The sequence below is a fragment of the Homalodisca vitripennis genome, chromosome X, assembly GCF_021130785.1.
Source record: "Homalodisca vitripennis isolate AUS2020 chromosome X, UT_GWSS_2.1, whole genome shotgun sequence".
Taxonomy (NCBI): Eukaryota; Metazoa; Arthropoda; class Insecta; order Hemiptera; family Cicadellidae; genus Homalodisca; species Homalodisca vitripennis.
In genome coordinates, this window is record NC_060215.1 from 24,358,983 (window position 1) to 24,377,888 (window position 18,906).

The 18,906-nt window shown below is 32.8% G+C and overlaps 1 protein-coding gene across 4 annotated transcripts in view; it reads right to left on the minus strand.

The window, feature by feature from the left end:
* Positions 1-11,891: 11,891 nt before the first annotated feature.
* The window catches only part of LOC124368796 (cyclin-T1), a 41,871-nt gene continuing 34,856 nt past the window's right edge, over positions 11,892-18,906 (minus strand). For all 4 annotated transcript variants that reach the window (XM_046826176.1, XM_046826178.1, XM_046826177.1 and 1 more), the window contains 2 exons: positions 17,488-17,519; positions 11,892-14,728 (listed from right to left, as the gene is read on the minus strand). In XM_046826176.1, the coding sequence (XP_046682132.1) occupies positions 17,517-17,519 (3 nt within the window). In that variant the 3' untranslated portion in view covers positions 11,892-14,728; positions 17,488-17,516. The remainder of the gene's footprint in view (positions 14,729-17,487; positions 17,520-18,906) is intronic.

Below are 18,906 nucleotides of genomic sequence, written 5' to 3' on the forward strand. Positions count from 1 at the left end.
TCTTTATTCTATCCTTCATTTATTTACCCTTTTAGCTATCAAAGTACACCATCATTAAAAATCTGGTTAGCAACAGTAGTTTTAAACATGTCTTTTATTATTTTTTAAAGATCCATTTTGATGATGAATGAATTTTGAAGTTCATAATTAAAGAATATGGAATTATTATGTCAATGGAATTATTGACATCCATCATGTGTGAAAACAACTGGAAGATGATATGATTGGTGTGTGTTTCTTGTCAAAAGCTAATACCTGACTCACAACTTTTCTATTATTGAGTTTGCCTTGGGTATGTCCATTGCAATGATCTTTTATATAACTTTCTTCCATGTTTAATTTCATGTTATTAGGTTTGACACTTTAAGAAGAGAGCAGATATCAGTTCTTGAAACATGTTGTTCAGGATCTCTTTATTGTCATTTGTCAATTTTACATTGCTATAGACAACATCGACAAATAAAGTGTGTAGTACATGCAATATACAAGCCACAGATACAATACATTATGTTAATTTTAAAAACAATAATATAATTAGCCTAAACATATTCAATAATTTAATAATAAGTAAGTGTAAGTCTAAGGAAAGGTCCATACTTTCCAAGTGCCTGTACCATCCAAGACACACACATTGCAGTGCTCAAAGAAAACATGAAAAAAAATTAATTGACAATGCTGGTCAGGCAGGCTAAACAGAAAAAGCCATCCCCAGAAACTGCTACCCATCCACATGATCAAAGTAAGATATTAGTTGTCAGAAATTCCTCATGTGAATAAAATGTCTTACAAGCCAGCATGACAATTCAGCTGCATACAGTTAAGTTCTAAGCTTCTGAACTCTTGAGGTAGTTTGTTCAAACACTTAATTTGCAAATATCTATCTAAGACTAGGTATTGTCTTCTGCAGCCTGGAAGATGGCATAATAATATCCTGTGCCCTTTGAGTATTTTAGTCGTGAACCTTGTTAAAACAAACAAAATCATTTCAATTTTTATTAACATGTATTACATTTTCAATATAAAAGTGAAAAACTGTCATCATATTATAATCAATGAAACATTGCTTACAATAATCCTGGTAATCTAAATTGACCAAAATTCTCACTGCCTTCCTTTGCCATGTGAAAATCTGGCTAGCACTACTATTTTCCCAAAGCATTGCAGCATATAGCAAGCGAGAGTGAAATTCGCTAGAGTAAGAAATAAGCATCATATTTTCACCAACACAAGGTTCTAATTTTATTATTAGAAAACAGGCCTTATTGTTTTGAAATTACTGTGTTTATGTGAGCCTCTCAAGAAAGGTTCTGGTCAAAAGTCACTCCAAATAACCTCACAACACCACTCATTGCTCTCACTGGTTTAGAACAATTTTCCTACTCAATTTTTTCAATGTGAAGCAAATTGATTCTGTTTTATCAGTATTAACTCCTAGGATGTTACAATTAAACCAAGAATTAGCAACCTCCATTACCTCATTGAGTAATTTATCAGTAACTATAAATGAAGTGCCATCGGCATAGAGAGTAGTATTACTTGATTGAACATTAAAAGGCAAATCGTTTATACAGGGTGGAGCACAGGAAATGCATGTTTTTTGAACCGCTAGTATGCGGTGACGAGAGGGGGTATTGACCTTGAATGAATGTTGCCAGACTGCAATGTAGTTTCAGTCACTCCGGAGCATTGGAGTTGTCGAGCAGCATTTTAGAAACAAAGTTTCTGTAGTCATAGTGCAACGTTGTTTCTGTCTAAATTTTAGTTAGACGTCGAGATGCAATGCCTGATCAAAATACTGTACTCTGATGAGTTACAGGGTTTAGAAGTACTGGATCTGTGATGAGAAAGAAACCACCAGGTCTTCCCTGTTCAGTTCGTACTCCTGAAAATGTAGACCATGTGAGAACATCAGTTCTTGATAGTCCGAAATGACAGGTACTACAGCACTGGGTATGTCACGTCATTCACCACATTTTACAAGATGATCTTAAGTTTCACCCACAAGATAATGTTCCTCTAGGAACTTAGTGAAGGGATTTTGAGCAGCGCAGAGAATTTTATCACGTAATGGATGAAATTTTTATGGAGAATGTAGATGCTACAGTCCTCATGAGCGATGAAGCTCATTTTTATCTAGACAGTTACGTCAATGTTCAAAATTGTAGGTATTGAGCACCGGAGAACCCTCATGAACTACACCAAAGACCTCTTCACAGTTTAAAAGTAACAGTGTGATTCTGCATTTCAAAGATGGGGATTGTTGGACCCTATTTTTTTGAAGAAGAAGGAACTGCAGTTACTGTGACATCAGCGCGCTATGTTGTAATGAAACCACTTTCTTTGTCCACAACTTGAAAGGTGTGAAGTGAACATGAGAGAAATATGGTTTCAGCAGGACGGTGCTACACACTGCGAGAGCATCCAGACAAATCAAATCAAATTACTCTTTATTTTCAAATATACAATAATTACAATTTCATGATTATTATTATGAAAATACCGTCACATGGGCCGAGGCCTGTGCGTGATGGCGAGCTCTTATTTAAAACAAATTTAATAGAACAGACTTTTTTATAAATCCATATAATAAGCAAAATTCAGCTCACACAATCAGTCCCACAAAATAAAATAAAAGTTACTAAAAAAAAATATATCTAAGCAAGCGGTTGAACATGTTGTATATGCTGACACGACGGCAAAGCAACTGAAAGTAGTTATAGTAAAATGTAGTTAATAACGGTAAGTGGGAGTGAGGAGAGACTCAGCGTTATCAGAGCCGACCATACGCAGCCAGGTAGTAATCAGTCGTTTGAACAGACCGGTTGGTTCGGCCCGCAGGTTCCTTATCACTGGATGCAAGCGCCTGTACAATGTACTCACCACGTAGTATGCGTTCGTCAGGTTCACAGTCATCTCGATGACATGAGCCCGCACACCACCCCCCACAGCGGCCCTGGTAGAGTAGCTGTGAGTGGTTCGACCGAGTACCGCCTCCCTGTGCCTATAGGTGTAGACCATATATAACATTCCTAATATATAACTGACGGATCGTGAGAATATCTGATTCTATGAACAACTGATTTGATGAAAAACGTTTAGGTTTATTTAGAGCTGCCTTGAGTATATATTTCTGAATAACATTTAATGGATCAATGATAGTTTTGAACGCCCCTCCCCACGCTATGATTCCATACTGTAAAATAGACTGAACATATGCAAAATAAACAGTTTTTTAATTCATTATAATTTAAAATTTGCCCTAACTGGTAAAACACGTATATCATTTTTCTAAGTTTAGGTTTTAAATAATTAATGTGAGGTTCCCATCTAAGTTTTTTATCAATAATTATACCTAGGTACTTGTACTGGTCCGCCCTCTTGATAGGCTGGCAGTGACAGGCGGTGTTAGCTGAATCGCCGCACGAGTACAGTACTAATTGCAGCTCCGCGGGTGGCTCACTCACATTCCTTGATGTGATTGGTAAAAAATTTGTTTTACTGACGTTCATGGTTAGAATGAAATCAATTTTTTATTTGCGTTAGCTCGTTTGAATCAACCTGATAAACTTCTTGCCAGGTTCTTCCTTTGAAAACAATTACTGTGTCATCGGCGAACAGTTGTAACATTCCAGTAATATTTAGCTTTACTATGTTGTTTATATAAACGAAAAAGAGTAATGGACCAAGTGTACTTCCTTGAACGACGCCGTAATTTACTTCCAATGGACTACTATTTCGATTATTTATTGTTACAAATTGCTTCCGATCAGTTAAATAACTTTCGAACCATTGTAATGCAATTCCTCTTACACCAACATATTGTAATTATTTATTAATCAACAAATTTCTGTCAATTGAATCAAAGGCTTTAGCTAAGTCCACGAAAACTAAGAGAATTTTAAAATGTTCATTTAGTAAATGCATTATTTGTTTATTAATTTTGAAAAAAGGCGTCTGAAGTATTTGTTCCCTGTCTAAAACCAAACTGTAATTCCGATATTAAGTTGTTAGATTCTAAGTAATTTTGAAATTGATTTTTTACACATTTCTCAAGCACTTTACCGATTACACTAAGCAAGGAGATAGGTCTATAGTTGTTCATGTCCGATTTGCTGTCACACAGGTTCAGCAAATGTTCCCAGGGCATGTAATTTCGAGATATGGTGATGTTTACTGGTCCCCTCACTCACCTGATTTGTCGATATGCAACTTTTTTTGTGGGGATATTTAAAATCAAAAGTCTACATGAACAAGCCTCGCACAATCGATGACCTGAAGAATTCCATTTGTCAGAAAATTGAAGCATTGCCAAATGAAATGTTGGAGAGAGCCATGCGTAACTTTGGAGAGAGGATCCAAATTTGTATTCAGCAAGAAGTAATATCATCTCCAAAACATCATTTTTCAAACCTAATTAGTATGTATATTTCATACTGCATTAAAACTCATTCATGCTTGTTTTTATTATTTTTACCAAACCATGTCCCAGTCATTCAATAGTAAAAAACATGGTTTCCTCAGTTCCACCCTGTATATGTAATAAACAAAAGCGGACCCAGAACAGATCCCTGTAGAACCCCAGCAAGGACCTCTCGAAATATGGACTCTATACCGACAACTGAGACAATGCTTTCAGCCACAAAGATAAGTTTTAAAAAAGTGCAATGGTTCATCGATAATACAGTAAAATTTCAATTTACTGGGAAGAGTGGGGAAGTACTATCAAAGGCCTTGCTCAGGTCCACAAGTCATGTTAGCTTACTCACATTTCTCAAATATACTAGTTAAAACTTCATTCACAGTTTTTGTTGTTGATCGACCAGGGCGGAATTCAAACTAATTATTACTTAAAATATACATATCAAAAAATTTTAAAACTTGGTTTTTAACATATTTTTTCTATTATTTTTGAAAAAATTGAGACTATGTATATTACTCTATAATTATGTATATCTGTCTGATCTATTACCTTTTTTAAAAAGTGACATAGGCTACTCTTGGAAATTTTTAATCAGTTTGGGAAAGTAGAACAGCAGAAAGAATGATTGCTCAAAAATGTTAAGGGCCCAACAACAAAATTAGCAATATGTTTAACCACTCTGTTACTAAAACTAAAAACAACCTAACGCCTGAAAGACTAAGGATCTCATAATATTACAGATGAGCTGCTTTGAAAGCGACCTGTTAAGTGACCAGTGAAGGGCGAGGGGGGGGGGTGAGAGAGAGACAGAGATGTGAAGAAAAAGAAGAAGAAACTAGGATTCGCTTCTCCCTTCACATTCCTTATCAACCACTCCTCAGTCGCCACTTTACCACTCGTAGGGTATGTGTTACATAACAGCTGTTTTCAAACCCAGTAATAATAACAGCTGTTGACAGTAAACATTTGTTAAAATGCTTCTTATGTATACTAACATATTAAATAGATGCAATGGACTATTCTTAACATAAATAATATTTGTTATTCCATAACAACGAGAATAACTAAACATAGCGTGATGCTCCAAAACACCAACGCAGGGAAGCAAAGCACTCGGTTCCCACGTGTCTTGTAAAGGAAACAGATTGAATAGTGAAAGAGGGGGTGGCGGTATGCGTGGCCAAGCTCCTGCTCCTTCCTCCCCTTATGCACAATAAATCTTTGTGCAGGTCGCTTTCAAAACGTCTCATCTATAACAACCTCAAACTCACTAACATCCTTCAAGTGAAAGTTTTCTGAGAGCCTTTCAAATTTACTCAGGAAAAACATATGACTTAAATTGCTATTATTTACTGTGCTAGCACAATGAACTATCCTTTCCCTAATGCTTATATAATGGCTATTAAATTCTTCAGCTGTAATGGGTGGCGTCAGATTTTCTCGTTTATAGTAGTTATCAGCCTCTGATTTCATTACATGCCGCTGAAGATTTATTTTTTTAATTTTGTATTATGTTCTCATTGTATATGAATTTTGCTTTTTTAATTTTAGATTTATAGGGTTTTATTTTTTTAGCTATGTAGCAATTTTTTTAGTAACATGTTATTTTTATAATTTGGTATTCCAAACATATTCTGTAGCAGGATTAATGTATTCCTCATCTTTCTTAAACTGTCATCAAACTAGAATTGTGCTTGTTTTGTTTTCTTTATTAAACATTTTTAGTTTTCCTTGGACAACTGTGATTGAACACAACTGACAGTCTATTTACAAAATATTCGTACGCACTATTTACAACAAACCATGTCATACAACAAAGTCCAACTCAAGGAAGAGCTTGTTTCTACAAAAGTATTGAACGTTTTCTGTATGAATTATTTTTAGGCTGAGAAAAGTAAATAATACAGTGATCTGAAATTCTCACCTTTCATATACAACTGCTGTACGAATTCTTATTTAAATCAGTGGCCTATATTGTCTATACACTTTTTTCTAGTTAGGAGTTTGTTTACACAGTACAGATTGAATGATTTTAGATTATTAATAAACATTATTATGTCATAATTAGTACTCTTTAAAATGTCAATGTTAAATACGTACTTAGTAAGTCATCAAGGTATGTAAGAAATATTGTGCAATTAGAGGTGGGCGTCCTATATACAGGTATAAAAATTACATTATAAATATTGACACAAAACTTCAAGAAAGCCTAAATGGGTCAAATGAGATATATCAATCTCAAAAGGAATACGATTATTTACAAGAATAGAAGCACCCCCATAAGCATTCTCTCCGCAGAAAGATGTAGCTAATTTAAAACCTATAGGAACACACAAAGGGGCTTCATTTTCGTGCATCCAGCGCTCACTAATAAGAACAATGTTAAAGTTAGGTTCATTTAAAACTACAGCTAAATCATTTAATTTGTTTCTTATTGATTGAATATTCAAAAATGCATAGATTATTTCAGCACTGCTTTTAGTGAGTTCCCTTTCTTGTATTGCAGTTCTTGTGGTTCCGGATGGTGAATCAAATCACACAGCTTCGTATAATTCACAATTTCTGATATTGTAATGGTGAATACTTCTGATTCTTAACAGATCTTCTCCATCAGCATACATTACAACTTCTAGTATATATAGAGTAACTATTGTCATAATTTTCAAGGATTTGAAAGCATCACTGCAACTTTTCAGGTGATGTAGACTGGCTAGTTTTCTTTATTATTTATTAAATACTTCATTTGACCAAGAGCTGATACTTGATACTCAAAAAACATTTTTGTCATTAAAATTCCTTAATTTAGTGTAGCCAAAGCCTTACAACTCCAAAATCGTGTTCTCTATCTTTTTGAACGGTTTTAAATTTCAATATCAATACAGCTAAGTAATATTTGGATGAACTTATCAGGCCTTTTTTTGTATTTCTATAAGACCATTCTTTTACACAGTAAAGGTTTCCAAAACTTATTGCATTTTTTTTAACCTGGAATAACTGCTGCTAAACCAAAATAAATTCAATTGTGTCAGTATTTGGTATGGTATCAGTTTTAACAGTCCCAACGATTATTGCAATACAGTAGAACCCCTCATATCCGGCCACCACGGGACCGAGCCCCTGGCCTGGCCGGATAACGATTCGGCCGGATAAACCAACCTACAGTACACAGCACTTGACGAAACAAAACAATTGTACTGTACTGTACTAACCGCACTGGAAATAATCAACGAACTGTTTACAGGTTAAACCTATTAGCTCAACTGAGAACAACACAGGAAAATGTAAACAAATAGATACACCAAAATAACGCAAGAGTCGTGGGAGACTAGTGCGTGCAACTGCGCGTCTGCAAGCCATGGTAAATAAATTTAGATATTGGCTTCCGGGAAGTGGCCGGATAAACCGAGGTGCGGTAAAACCGAGGCCGGATATGAGGGGTTCTACTGTATACATCATTGCATTGGCTAAAATGGTTCATTAGTTAAAATGAACTGAACAAACCTTGGCTCTTTGAAGTTAACCTTGTATTTCCTGACACAAGCATGTATTCATTACCTCGCTAAATTTTAATTTTTCAGTATGTACTGTAATACTTTCAATCAGTTCCTTTTGTGTAATTTATTACAACAGAACAGTTATCTGGAATATTATGAATGTATGTTTTGAATTAAAATAATAATAAAAAAAAGACATGAATAATACTAAAGAACTGTTGAAAATTATACTTAACAGTAGCTACCCATATGGAACAAGCACCAGGTAGTTTTTAATCCAGATATGTAACAGGACCTAGACTGCCAACCTCCCCATTGCTATAGAATGAAATTTGTTCACAAACTAAACGTTTATTCGATAATTATTCTGTCCTCAAATTACATTGGGAGACATCTTTTTGTAGGATTATAAATTGTTTTTATAACTAAAGGGTACAAGCAATTTTCTGTGAAACAACTTCGATAATTATTCTGTCCTCAAATTACATTGGGAGACATCTTTTTGTAGGATTATAAATTGTTTTTATAACTAAAGGGTACAAGCAAATTTTCTGTGAAACAACTCTCCTACATTTTAATGTTTTAATTTAGTTTTACTCTAGTTATTATTTGCAACATAGCTTTTATATCAGAGAAAAATTTCAATTGTTCAGCAAGGGATAAACTAGTCAAACTGTGTAGAACTTTTTATTATGGGCATACTCAAAAGTATAAGGATTTAAAATGCGTTATCAAAGATAAACATTTTCAGATATTTCTATCAGAAATTATTTCAAAAGGGTGTAGGTCACTTGTTTGACATCATTATAATAGATCCCCACATCTTTTGGAGAAAAGATTAAAATAGGGATCTGAGGTGTGAAAATTATGTAGTGTTTATGTAGCGTACCTTTCTTAAGAAAATAGGAATGGTTTGTTGGGTACAAACTCATAAACATACATGTTTTTCCACCAACAAAACAGCCAGGTAAGTTGGTTTCATTACAGTTCTTAAAAATATTGAAAAAATGTGTAAACATCCAAAACTTGAACTTTGTGTTTTATATATTAACGTTTTTAATGAATAGATAAAAATGTATTTAGCAGTGCGATTGATTCCAAATAAATTATTTATATTAAGTAACAAATAAAATAAATAATAATAATAACCTATTACGTAACAATACAAAATTAATTATTTATGCTGTTATTAAAAGTGATATTATTAGGAGCATGTACATAATGTATTGAGAATTGGTTCTGTCATTTTTAAACTAACAGATGATGATGATGATTGGTAATCCAGTTTTTCTTACTTGTCTTTTTGTTCATATACTTGACGTGAATACCATTGTCTAAGAATATGTAAATAAAATAACGTCATTGTAAAATTTTGCCAAATAAAAAAAATAGGGACTCACAGGAAAAACAGGGACCTGCTAGACTCTAAATATGTGATGTGAATGTGTTAGTTTGAAACAATTGATTATATGATAACACTTTCAATGGTATTATTCTTTTATTATTAATTAGGCAGTAATCCATACAGTATACAATGGCAATATATTAAGACTAGATTTATTTGTTTATAAAATCATTGTCATACAATTTTTAAATTAATGTAGGTTTTGGTACATTTGATAGTTGACAATTTGTTTTGCTTCATTTTACTAGTTGACTATTTTTGGAAATGTAAACTTAGTATTTTTTGTAACATTCTGTAACCAGCTGATAGCATTTGTCGTCTGCTCAGTGTGTTGTAAACTGTGTGTCACATATGTATTTCAATCGAGATACAAGTATCTATTGTAATTACTAGCACAATTTTGATTGTAGTGTTTTTATTTAACTAAACAAACATTTTTTCATAGTAAAATGAATTTTTAAATTGTTTTTTGATAAGAACGATACAGTATAATTAATTTTTTAAACTTTTTTATTTGCCAATTTTGAAAGGGTGATCCCTTTTTAGATGAAACTTGTTTGTTCTTTTTCAGAAAACTAGGCTTAAAAATAATGATATTTCATTCAACATAAACTATTATAAGATCTTGTTCAGGTTTTTATCTGAACCCATTCAAAAGATATGATGGTGGTTCCATATGTTTCAACACATATATGATACATGCGTACATATAAGATTTTCAACAGAATTCACATAGGTAATTCCCTTAACGGGGGTGAAGAGTTGCTGATGGCATCAAAGAGTACCATGTTTATACGTCTAACTTTAACATTGTTCTTATTAGTGAGCGCTGGATGCACGAAATAGAAGCCCCTTTGTGTGTTCCAATAGGTTTTAAATTAGCTACATCTTTTTGCGGAGAGAATGCTTATGGGGGTGCTTCTATTCTTGTAAATAATCATATTCCTTTTGAGGTTGATATATCTCATTTGACCCATTTAGGCTCCCTTGAAGCTGTGTGTCAATATTTATAATGTAATTTTTATGCCATATTTCGTCTGTTATACAGGGTCGGCAAAAAGAACTGATGGTTTTACAATAAAAATAACACAACAACCAAAAGTGATACAAGATGTGTTACTACTTATTATAGTAGGGTGTTCATGGAAATTAATGAAAATAACACCAAACCAATCAAATTGATCAGTTGATCAAGATCTGAAGATAAATTACTTTAAATTATGTCCTTCTTTGACCTTGCACTCTTCCAGTCTTGCACTGAAGCTGTCAAACACCTTCTATAACATTGCAGGAGAAATGTCTTAAATGTTTGCGACTTCCTAGTTTATAGCCACTTTCAATTTGTCCAGGGTGTGGGGTTTGTTTGGGTAAACTTTTCCTTTCAGAACAAAAAAACAATCACAAATACTAAGGACTGGGGAGAGCTGGGCCATGCGATGTACCCAAAAACGCGAGATGATTTGGCCATTAAACTTGCCTCTTGAAACGTCTAAGGAACTGTGCTGAAAGCAGGAATTGCCACTTAAAAAAAAAAACGCATCAATAACAAACGCTCGGTGCTCAGCCGACCACTGCTCCATAGTTAGTAAGATGTCTGCGTGTGGGCTCTAGAATGTGCCTAATCCCACCATCACCTACTTGTTGAACCATTATTTATTAAAATATGGTTACAGACTGTGTATATACAGCTTTAACCCTTCAAGGCGGGAGTATTTAAATGCAAGCCGGACCCTGCTGCGGGACTATTTTTCCAGATCGCGCCATATTTTCGCAAGCTTTTACAAAAACCTTTTTTTCTCGGGCTGTAGACACTTTATCAACACAATTGTTTTATTGAATTACAAAAAGAAAAATTAAATGCAATAACACTCCCGAAAATAACCTCACACTAACCAAACAAAGATATATATATATACCCAACACGTTGCTGCACATTTCACAATAACCTAAATTATAAATGTAAGTTATACACACTCCTACGTGATTCTAAAGTTACAACACTGATTGGGATAACTATAAAATGTAGCTTGCCAATATATTATTCAACAAAATAATATTAAAAACACAAGACAACAATCACAGAACGCATTGCATAGCAACAAGTTGCACCGGCGCGCGAACGAACTAAGTACGCACAATGTCAAGGTCAGATGCTCAGTTTTGTAAACAATACAGCTGTCTCTGTCGCACTCATTTTCGACTGCAAACAGCTGCAAAAGATCGACCAACTCATAGACAACGTATTCCATATAGCCCGAGTCCGATATAGTTCACCAAAATAACGACAGGTTTCACCACATGACGGAATGTCGTCATGACGTTAAATACACGTCAAACCGCAGCTGACTACACTTTTGGGATGACGTTTTATACACGTCAAACCAGCTTGAAGGGTTAACGCTATAAATACCTGTCACTGTGTTATGTGCAGAAGCTCTTAGTAAGTCGACTGGGTTGACTGTCCTGTATTAATTGTAAAATTTCACAGTACTCAATTTATATTCATATATTGGCTTATAATCATTAACTTCAAGTTTAAGGATTTAAGGATCTTGATTAAAGACACAAATACTGTGTTTTGACAAAACACTTTTATTTTATACAAAGAACATTGTAACAAAAACGAAGTTTTAAGTTATTTATAACTATTTTCCAAAATCAGACGGTGGTATTATGCATGGAAACACTCACTTATGAGTGTTACCTGCAGTTAAACCAAGAACGACAAAACTTATATATAACAAGTTGACAATGTAAAGATGGAGGTCTGACTTGGCCCAAAGTTTTCAATACTAGTATTTAAGAGTATAAATATAATAGATACGATAAAATACATTAATGATGAATAATAATATAGTAGTTATGAATTCTTATTCATAAAATGTAGCAATTACATCGCAACACCATTCAATGCTCATGGCTTTTTTCATTGTAGAAACTTGTGATAAAAACTAAAAAAAGTACACATATTACTAAGTTTAACAATAAGCATTGCAATAATTTTTATATTCTTTTTATGCTTTATATATATGCAATACCATGTTTTGCTTACAATATTTAATTCAAATCAAGTTGTGATGTTGTACAAAACAACCAAACATACAAGATCACTAACCACTGTAAGACTGTGGTTATGCAGATTTTTCCAACCAATAGATGATGTAATAAAGGCATGCGAGTAACCTACGTAACGTGTGTGTTTAACTGCTATATTCAGTTAGATACTACATCAATGACATTTTAAAATTATATGTATTATTTGATCAAATAGGTGAAAAAGCTTTTTATAAAACAAGTGACATTCAAATGATGAGGTAGGAAATTTGGACACATTATATTTAATTTTAAACAGTGAAAGAAAACTTCTTGTTCAAATCCTTCTCTTAAAATTTTCTCAATGAGAGAAACCACCCACCTATTGATTCCACCATCTATTCCACCATCTATTGATTGGAACTAATCACTTAATGTAGTACAGACGTTACAATGAACACAAACAAGAATACACTTAATCCATAACACGGTAAAAGATACAAGTAAAACAGGATTAGCAGTCAATATATCAGACAAAAGGTATAGTCTCTTCTTGAGAGATAGCATACATAAGTTATTGCATTTTCCTTCTTCACAGTTGGTGTTTGCAATTGTTCATGGTACATGAACTTAAGTACAAGTTTAAGTTTGGCAATTTTTATATTCAATCAAAGCCATACCTGAAAGGGGTTTCATACAAAGAGTCATACATAACAGAGCCAAGTCAAATTGATTAGGAATTCTTTTCAATAAAAATCATATACTTGTTTTCTAAAAAGCGGTAACAGCATGGAGTTGAATAATATTCAACAGGTATTCCATACACTAGCAAGAATACTAATGGTCGAATTTGGGGTTATGTTGCACAAGCAGAGTCAAATAAATATGACTTTGACTTTTTTTAACTTATACAATACATTTTTAACATATATAGCAGTTAAAAATAGGTTTTTTTTAGTATGTGTATTTATTGTATCTTTCCTTCTTTACAGTTGGTATTTGCTATTTTTATATTTTCAAAACAATGTCTAAAAGATTTATACCAAATAAGAATAATGTGTTTTTTATACAGAGAGTTTTTCGAAAGGTTTTTCCTACAACGATTCATATAAATTTAAAAGAGCCAAGCCAAATGTAATAGGAATATTTTTGACAACTAAATCATGTACAGTTGAACGTCGATAATCTGAACATTTTTAATTCGATATTGTTAATGTTAAAATGAGTTGTTAATTCAAATTTTGATATTTTTTTACCATCACACATATTTATAAACCAAGATTCTTAGAAATAGAAACAGTAGCATTACAATTCATCGTCTTATACTGTAGCTGAGTCCCTGTGTCCGTACCGAGTAGGGATCTGATAAGTCTATGCCTTGCCTTGCCACTGTCGTGACACATCTGTCAAGGTCAATGGATGTGACCTATACAAGTAATGATTTTCTTATTACATAAAATTCAAATTTATTTCTTTGTTACAGTATATTAATACTGGACATCAAATATGTTGTATTAAGAATATTTACTTTTGTTTCTAATATTAAGTTATCATACAAATTTGTTAATTTTTTAAACGCTCTTATGAAAATTTTGTTATATGAGTTTGTCGAGATTCAATGGCACCTCACAGTTCAAAAATCAACGTTCCACTGTAACTGTTTATTGAAAAGATATACCAACATGGAATGGAATGAGTTGCAAATTATATTCTATACATTTGTAAAATACTAGTGGTTGAATTTAGTTTTCTGTTGTACAACACAAGTAAAAAAGTCCAAATAAATATTTGTACAGTTACACTATACAATTTAACATTTATATAGTATGTATACTATATACAAAGTAAAAAGTATTTCTACTATTTACTCATTACCTATAGTTTTATATACAATGTACAAATTTATCTAGGAAATGAGATTCTTAGCCTATATCTATTACTTAGTGGACGGTTGGTTCGATATCTAATGTATGAGCCCTTAACAGCATGTTAAAATCTAACCACTATACCATCCAGTGATATTGAGTAGAAAATTTCAGTTACGGTAGTTATTTTGAAGGATATTAAAACAACACAGACCAAACTAATTATAAGAAACGTCATGTCAAAATGAATCACTTGATAACAGTTAATAAATTTAAATGACTTGATAACAGTTAATAAATTTAAAAGTTTAAAATAGAAACAAATGTAATTTATTGATTAAAAAGAGAGCACAAGGAAATACAAATGCATGTTAAAATTAAAGAATCGGTTTGATACCTCAACTGGCTCAATTTATGTATTGTACTAAATTAATTAAAATTAGCTAGTTTTCTAACTAAATATAAATTACAGTCTTCATTTCGTTCTTGACACCATTGAAGAATAAATCTCCTGAAACAACACATACTTTATAACATATCTGACAGAAAACACAATTAACGTTTTTAAGACAATTAGCGTTTAATGGAAAATTTCACATTGCCACTATCAGTTTGCCAAATTAAATAGTTTTAAAAAATACAAGGGCCATCTGGAAAGTGGTACCCATTTGTGCAATAAAGACACAGGCGTGAATATTAACAAATATAAACATTTTTATTGGAAAGAGCATACTTTACATTACTTCTCCACATAATCTCCAAGCAAATTTAGGTATTTGTCATAACATGTGACGAGTTTTTGTATTTCAGCGTCATTAGTCCTCCGCGGCCAGCTTATTGAGACACGTAATCATGCCTCATTTTAGTTCTTAATTGGTGTCAAATCTTTTTCCGCCATAAAGTCTTTAAGCTTCATAAAGAGATAAAAATCCGAAAGAGACAAGTCCGGGCTATACAGTGGATAGTCAAAGGTTTACCACTTGAATTGCCAAAGTTGTTGTGTTATCACAGCATGAGGCCTGGCATTGTCAAGAATGAGAATGATGCCTGTAGACAATAACCTCATCGTCGATTGTGTATTGTCCGCCGTAATTTCTTTAATGTTTAATAATACGTATTAGCATTAATTGTGTCTCCAAGGACCATAAAATTAATGAGTAGTACATCTCATCGATCCCAGAAATGGCTGCCACGAGTTTCCTGGTAGACGGACCTGTCTTTAATTTTTTTTTATTTGGTTGGTAAGTGAGCATGATGTCACTCCATTGACTGTCGTTTACTCTCAGGTGATGCATAACAAACCCATGTTTCATCCCTAGTAATGAAGCGCTGACTCTTCTTCATCGGAATAACGTCCCAGACCCACCTTGCACAGATTTTTGAATAATGCAGATGGTCTTTGACAATTTCATGAACATGCACTCCTCGTCGTGTGCATTACCACTCCCCCATGTTGAAGTTACGACACCAGTGCCGAACAGATACTCGTCCATCACATTGTTTCCATACACCTCCTTTAATTGGCGATGATTAACACAAGGTTGAACATTTCATGCGTAAGAAACTAAATCACCGCCCTGCCCTCATTTCACAACTGGTGGCGTTCTCAATTTGTTTAAACATTATAAAAAATCACTGACATAAGACAGGCAATGCTAGTGTCACGCAACCTCGCACGAAGCAGGCAAACAAGCCACTGACACGGTCTGACCCTGCCCAGCGGCTACACGTGGTCATCAACGCTTCATGTATTAACGTACGTACTACTTTATGGATGAACCTCGTATTAGAAATTAAGATCAAAATTAAATATTTTTCTTTCTTTAAAATTTTTTCAAATATTAATAAATGTAAACAATTACAATATCTTTAGATTTTCTTCAATCTTTGCTAAAAATTCGTAAAAACATTCAATGAAAATATTCTTAGTTGAATATTAAAATTAAAATTTGAAACTATGGTAACAAAAACAGGCACAACAACGTTAACAAAGGGAACTGCAATTATGTCTAGAATTATGATTGATGAATTAGTGATGACAATCAACCAAAGTTAAAGAATGTCTTATTTAACCAGGCGAAGTTAGGGCAAAGAAGCATTCTCTAACACAACCTGGAGACTTCCAAACCACCACACAACTATTTAAAAAATCACAACTATGTTTCACGGAGCATATGCCATAAAACTGTGGAGGAAAGCTGAATTACCACAAAATTTGTGCAAATTATAACGTATTTAGGTTGGTTCCGAAAATCCTAATAAGACATTTTTTTTTCATAATAATACATGTCCACCCACGGCCTGTACCTGAGAGCTACTGATGCAAGGTGTTGGAAAAACCACCATCCAGCCCAGATTTGGTGGCAAACAATTATCATCTCTTCACAATATGTTGCTAAAGTGCATGTCGGTATAAACAGGTGAAATCGTCTCAGGTAGCACATTTTTACAGAGATTGTATTGAAAACTTGTGCCATGGTTTGATTTATCTTGCTTTGAATGGTGATTATGAAGCAAAATAAGAATTTACAACACAATTCTGTTTTCGATTTTGTCACACTTTGTATCCAGCCCTCGTTCACACACTGAGGAAACAAATAGTTATTCAAAGGCTCATTTCCTGGAATAGGTAGATATCAATCTATATTAGAATTACCACATAATTAAAAATTAAAAAGCCAGCATTTCAGTACAGTGCACAATTTTGACAACTGCTTTAACATTATATGTAATCTACTGTTCTTATTTATAAAGAAACCATATTGTTCATCAGAAATGCAAAGGTTTATTGTCAGAAAATATAAAAGGCTGCACGTTGAATGAACGTATCTTTCTCTATTACAATCTGCAGTATAACCGAGAGTGTCGAGTCGCTTCATCTTTTATAATTGGTGCGACATAATATGCTGTACTACGTATAATGAAAAATAACCAGCAGAAGGACAATTATAGAACTGCAGCAATAATTTTATTTTAATTCCAGCAACAATACTAGTAGACATTAAGCGTTCCTTTTCAATTCTATATTCTGCTACGTTTTACATGAATTTTATCACTTTCATTAAAACTTTATTTTTTAGTTTACGGATATTTTTGAATTTTGTCCTCCACGGATTGCCTGCCATCCCTTAAATCTGCCGACTTGGGTGCCCTTAAAGCCCATTTGTAAATCTAGCCCTGAACATGTCCAGTAAAACAGAACATAAAGAAGACAAATTAATGTTAACGCTAAAATCATAAATAATTATATAAATAAATGACCAAACTTACCCTCAATAGAGCCAACAGCATAGGAACACTCACTGTAAAAAAAAAAAAAATAAAACATTAAAATGTAAAATATAAAGTATTTAACAACAAACAAGCTATCAATTTCTACAAACAATAAAAACTATTGAATTTATCTTTTGTTTCGCTGTAAGTGGGTTTAAACTGTCATCAGTTGGTTCAGTATGATAACAATCATATATTGTAAAACTACTCAAAAAGAAAAAACTGTTGGTTAATTGTTTACTGTTAAGACCGTTCAAAGGCACCATTCTGTATATTTAAGATATATATCATATTTGTTACATGATATTGTAAACAAATAAGAAATATGAAAAATGAAATGTGATATGTATTTATCTGAAAGGAAAGAACAAAAACCTTTTATAATCACACTGTGCACAACTTATTTTCTTTCTCTATCCAAGATGAAAAAGACTATTCCTGTCACTTTTAATTAATGTTTTGAACACATAGCTTATTAAAGAGAGGTTATAAACAAATTTAAATGCACACAATAGTTAAATACTAAATCACATCACTTTTTTGTTACAGATCACTGTTTTGCAAAAGCTGCCTTAAAATGTGTTTAAATTAAGAAAAAAAGTATCTGTGGTGTGTTACCATCTCAGATACCTTTAATAAATAAATATCCTAATACACTCTTTCATAAAAAGTTTCACCACTGGCTTTTAAATAACCCTTATTAAGTAGATGAGTGTTTTAATTCTACTAATCTTATTTTTCGAATGCATTTTAATAGAGAAGTTGTTAAACAGTTTATTGTTGCATTTTAAATTATATTTCTATATTTATTTATTTATTAAGATGTTGATCTGTTAATGTCTAGTACTTTGTAGCTGTATAGACTACCTTCAACTAAGTACATTGGTACAATATCTGTTGTTTGCATAAGAATTCATTAATTTCAGTTTCTGGGTTCTCTTGAATTTACAATAACATTTTGAATTATACAAATTTTCAACTTTAATTTTTAGGTTGTAGTTTGCTAAGTTTTAATAATCTATTAATATATTAAGTTAATTAATCATCACGGACTATATATTGACTTTACATGTTTCTGTACAAACTGCTGTCCATGGACTTTGTCAATGATTGTAATATATTAATATGACAATAAAGATATTATATTAAAACATGATCTGAGGAACTTTTGTTATATTAAATCAATAATGAAAATGAATAAAAAATACTGAAGTGTAAAAAAATGTAAACAGTAGGTGAAATTGAAGAACTTGAAACTTAGCTGTCATAGATTAGTCGCTTTTGTATATAAAAATTGTGTTTTCTTTGGATACTTAGACAATTACTAAATGATAGAATTGAGTATGAAATTTCAATCAAGGACAATAACCTTGTGTTTCAATTGCTCATTCCGTTGTATGTAATCACAAGATGATT